The sequence below is a fragment of the Carlito syrichta genome, unplaced genomic scaffold (assembly GCF_000164805.1).
Source record: "Carlito syrichta isolate Samal-C Ts95f unplaced genomic scaffold, Tarsius_syrichta-2.0.1 Scaffold308910, whole genome shotgun sequence".
Classification (NCBI taxonomy): domain Eukaryota; kingdom Metazoa; phylum Chordata; class Mammalia; order Primates; family Tarsiidae; genus Carlito; species Carlito syrichta.
This window is the reverse complement of record NW_007253006.1, coordinates 277513-282410: the sequence shown is the minus strand read 5'-3', so window position 1 is coordinate 282410 and position 4898 is coordinate 277513. Positions and strand designations below refer to the sequence as shown.

At 38.1% G+C, this 4898-nt stretch overlaps 1 protein-coding gene across 1 annotated transcript in view; it reads left to right on the top strand.

Moving 5' to 3' along the window:
* GRM5 (glutamate metabotropic receptor 5) overlaps positions 1–4488 on the top strand; it is a 176645-nt gene extending 172157 nt beyond the window's left edge. Inside the window, exon 9 of the mRNA XM_021716750.1 lies at positions 4–4488. Within this exon, the coding sequence (XP_021572425.1) occupies positions 4–527 (524 nt within the window). The 3' untranslated portion in view covers positions 528–4488. The remainder of the gene's footprint in view (positions 1–3) is intronic.
* Positions 4489–4898: the final 410 nt, after the last annotated feature.

The window sequence follows — 4898 nt, the reverse complement described above, 5'->3', positions numbered from 1 at the left end:
TGCCATCGCTGCACTCGGAGCCCGCGGCGCGCAGCAGCTCGTCGCAGGGCTCGCTCATGGAGCAGATCAGCAGCGTGGTGACCCGCTTCACGGCCAACATCAGCGAGCTCAACTCCATGATGCTGTCCACCGCGGCCCCGGGGCCCGGCGCGGGCGCCCCGCTCTGCTCGTCCTACCTGATCCCCAAAGAGATCCAGCTGCCCACGACGATGACGACGTTCGCCGAGATCCAGCCCCTGCCGGCCATCGAGGTCACGGGCGGTGGCGCGCAGCCCGCAGCGGGGGCCCCGGCGGCTGGGGGCACTGCCCGGGAGACCCCCGCGGCCGGGCCGGAGGCTGCGGCCGGCAAGCCAGACCTGGAGGAGCTGGTGGCCCTCACGCCGCCGTCCCCCTTCAGAGACTCGGTGGACTCGGGGAGTACCACCCCCAACTCACCAGTGTCCGAGTCGGCCCTCTGTATCCCGTCGTCTCCCAAATATGACACTCTTATCATAAGAGATTACTCTCAGAGCTCCTCGTCGTTGTGAAAGCCACTGGAAGCCACGCTGGGTTCCGCGTGCAGAGCCGAGACCTCCGGTGTTCACACAGACGCAGTGACACGCAGTCACCTGCTTAAGACCGAGGTGGAAGAAGCCAAGTACACCCTGTTATGGAAACATGAGATGAATCGTGCTATTTCGCAACAACCGACGAAGACACCAACCACGAGTTTTTCGGCAGATTTTCTTCTAGTGGCCTTAGAAAACATGGGCTTTTAAGAACCACTGCTTATATTTTTGAGGGCTGACACGGAGTCTGTTCAAAGTTACATACCAAGTGCTTTGCGCTAGGGAAGGAGTGAGTGTGAAACAGCATCATGGAGGGTGAAAAGCATAGTTAATAAGCAACTGTAAAAAGTTTTATTTGTTTACTTTCCTTCTTTTCCCAGAAGAGTCTTTGATTCACCAACCATGAATGTACATTTTCTAACAAACTCAAAATCTGGGACTGAAACTCCAACATCTCTCTCTCTCTCTTTCCTTTAAAGACCTTGAAAAGCAGGAACTTGGGCCCAGTATTTACATTGTTGTGAGTGCGACCCATGCATAACACACGACTGGATGGTGAGTGCTGCACTGTTGTACTGTGTAGGGCTTCTACCAGAGACTTTCCTCTACAATTTGGTTGTGAAATACTCTTCCAAAAGCCTGCATCGGGGATTCCACCTAGTTATTTCAGATTCACCTCCATTAACCAAGAAAACCAGTGGAAGATTTCTTGACTATTTCACCATGTTGCCAATCAATACTGGAGTAGCAAAAAAATATTTTCTGGAATACTGTTTTGTAATTCCCTCACTGGGGTGCAATTGTGTAGCTGGAAATTCTCTTTATAATAATAATTCTTGAGCTCCAGCTGGCTATCTCTTTCATGAAACACAGCCACTCCTCCTTATGAATGCTGTTCCGTTAGCATTGCCAGCTAAAATACTAAAATACGCATTGGGGCTTCTTCATTCCTTTCTTTTGAGAACCTGATGCACAAAAAGCTCCTCTATTCTTTTTGAGTTCCACCACTTGGAAGAGTGGTCCATAGACCCAATGAAGACATTGTCATGATTCTAGGGACTGTTGTTGAAAGAATTAACACAATCTTAATACACTGAAAATTTCAAACTGTGTCAAGTCAGCTTAGTGGAGAGATAACTGTGCCAATGAGCAATGATTTTTAACTATTCTTGGCTGCTTAATCAGGGCAGCTATGAACTATGACAAACATAGATTTTTCAAAGCAATACAGAATACTAAAACAGAGGAACCTTAATAAATATCAACCATACAATCTTTCTCAGCCATTCCAAAAAGAGGCAAAGCAATTATTAATATTTTCTTTTAGAAATAACTATTAACATGATTTTGTGCACTTCATACTGTCACTTTTTAAAAACTGCAGAAAAGAAATCTAGAGCTATAATGGAAACACACGTGCTTTGATATTCTCAAATAGGTAAAATTCATAGTTTAAGACCTGCATCCACTGTCATCTCTTCCTCCCATTGCAGCAGCTATCCTCAGGTACCAAATGTTTTGATTTTTCAGTAAGGATAGTAATACAAGGAGGAGGTGTCCTATACATTTAAATTTCAGTTGACCTAGCCTTATACTAAAGATAGCCTTATGAAAAAGATTTGCTGGGAGGCAGAAGTATATTTTTAGCAGAGAGAAAAATAAATTAAACTCTTTAGCTCAATATTCTTCTTTTGGTAACTATTTTTTATTTCACATCTACTTATAAGAAAAATGAGAAATGAAAGTCTGCACGTCTACCAGTTATAATAAACATACTACTTGTTGACTTTTCTTTCTGATATCTGTTCTTATTTGAAATTTTAAGTCAAAGCTCCCAATATAAAGTATTAAAAACTAACATTACTTTAATAAAATATTAATTTTTAAAAGATCAAACCTCTCATGACAGATTTGAAAATAACAGCTTAAGAGCACCCTGATCCCAAATATTATAATGAGGCTCTTGAAGCATAAGTGGAATCTACCTAAGTTTCATGGTTACATTAAAAGCAAATGTCTGCCTCTACCAAAAACCAAATGTAAATATTTTGACATATTAATACCCCCTGAATCCTCATCAAAAGGGTAGCATTCACCTAGAGATTACTATCTGGATTTCTTAAGCGTTGAAACTTTTCTAGATATATTCTCTCTATGTTTTAAAAGTTATTTCATGAAATCCTTATATTGATTTTAATTTTATTCTCAAGTTCAATAAATTTCACTCTATTGATCAATAAAAGAACATTTTTAAACTGTCTCCATGACCAAATTCATTTTCTAATTTTTTAGTAACATATCTCTTCAAAAAGTACACTACCTTATAAGAAACTTCATTAGAAATTAAAATTTAATGCAAGTAAATTGCCATCTGATAATTCCACATATCATAAACTGTAATAATAAAAAGAATTTACCCAATTAGAAGAGAACAAGATATATTTTTTCTGTGTATTTCTGTATAACTTTTGCCATTTCATTGAATACATTGTATATTGGACATAAGATTACTAGCAGTGCATTCTTGAGATCTTTTATTTTGGAATGATGCTAACTCTGTCTCTTTGCCAATTCTAACACCAGGTTCCAATAATAACTCTATAATACAAAGAGAACTGAATATTCATTCTAGGGCTAGGATATGAACCTCACAATTCATTTGGGTACCGATTTTCATTGAATTTCATTGAAAACAATCTGCTCCTGGTGCCCAATATTAATTCAGTTGGGACCAGTATGACTAAAAGGAAGGGGAAATGCTAAGGCTCAGTGAAGTGACCCTAAAGGTGAGACTGCCCCAGGATGAAAACCTGGTTTGATCAAATTCTACTGGCTTAGCAGTCTACTCGTCCTTCTTTTCTGGGAGAGGAGTGGAGGCGGCCTGCAGATATATCTGGACTGGGGAGAACTGCCTTTCTGGGCTAGGAGTGGAGAACAGAAAGGGAGTATAGAAAGAAAAAAATATAAGAGATTTAATTGAAGCAAGAGAAAAAAGCAAATCCCCCAATGTGCTAATCCTTGAAAGAACCAGTCTTTCCCAAACTACTGCTGCTACCAGCAAGTAATCAGGAAGACTAGGAGCTATTTCTGACTGTAAATGAATTGTATAATGACTCTGCTGCAGTTCTGTGACTTCCAAACCAGGAATTAAACACTCTTTTTAAAAAAAAGAAAAAAGAAAAAAAAAACATTTCCTATGCTAGTCTCCCAGCAAAATGTACATGTTTCGGAGACTTCAAAGGTATTATCTGAGTTCACATTTAGCAACAGCTTATTAATAACCCTTAAGCTGTAAGAATCTCTATAGTTACCATTTACAATTTTATACTGTGAAAAAATACAGATCAGTGAAAGCATAAAGATAAATCAGAATTCACTTTGAATAGGTTTTGAGGCCTGGAAAATTCTCTACTGTCTATTGAAGAATGAGGCATGTATAAAATAGTTGGCTAATTTCACTGATCTTCCCAATGTGAACAAATATACTATGTATATTGTGTGTATTTCTAGAAATCAATGGCAGCTGCTGATGGTGTTGTAATTAGAAATCTATATAGAATATAGATGTTTTAGAAAGATGGTGCCAATCCTAAAAGATTTGTGTGGGCTACAAGTGCTTGTACTTACTTTTTTCTGCACTTATAACTGATTTGGTTTTAAAATTGTGTGCGTGTATCTGTTCTTTTTCTGTTGTTGCAGCTTGTACTATTAAAATAATCGAGAATGTTAAATTATTTTGATGTGAATTGCAAATGATTTTTTTCATAAAGTTTAACATTTTTATCACCATTGTTTCGCTTTGTACTTGTATAAATGTTTTATTTTAGCATTTTAAAATACACTTGCCTGTTTCTCAGTTGTCTAAATCATGCTATAGTTGGTGTTTGTGAAGCCAGTAACTTTTTGAAAAACATTAAAAAAGACTATGATATGACTTTAATATTATTCCCCTCAAATGTTTAGAATGCTGTCTTAATAGTGTTTTCTAAGACAAAAAAGAGCCATGCCTCTCATTAATCTTAAATTCTGGATGACCAATACAACTTGAAGTATGGGGTTACAAGGTAAGCAGTGGATAATAGATTAAAATGAAAATATAAACCAACCACAAACTAACCAGAGATGCTATCTCCAAAGACATCTACAAACAGGTTTTGAGACATAAATAAGTATTTAAAAAAAGGAATGTAGGAAATATATACTATTGATGTGTTTAGACATCCAAATTTTAGAAACAGTTTTGTAATTATCTTTGTTGATAGAATTAGCACCACACAGATAAAATAGAATATTTATGTGTGTATATGTGTGTGTCTACACACGTTTACATATGGTTGTTTTATTTTTGAG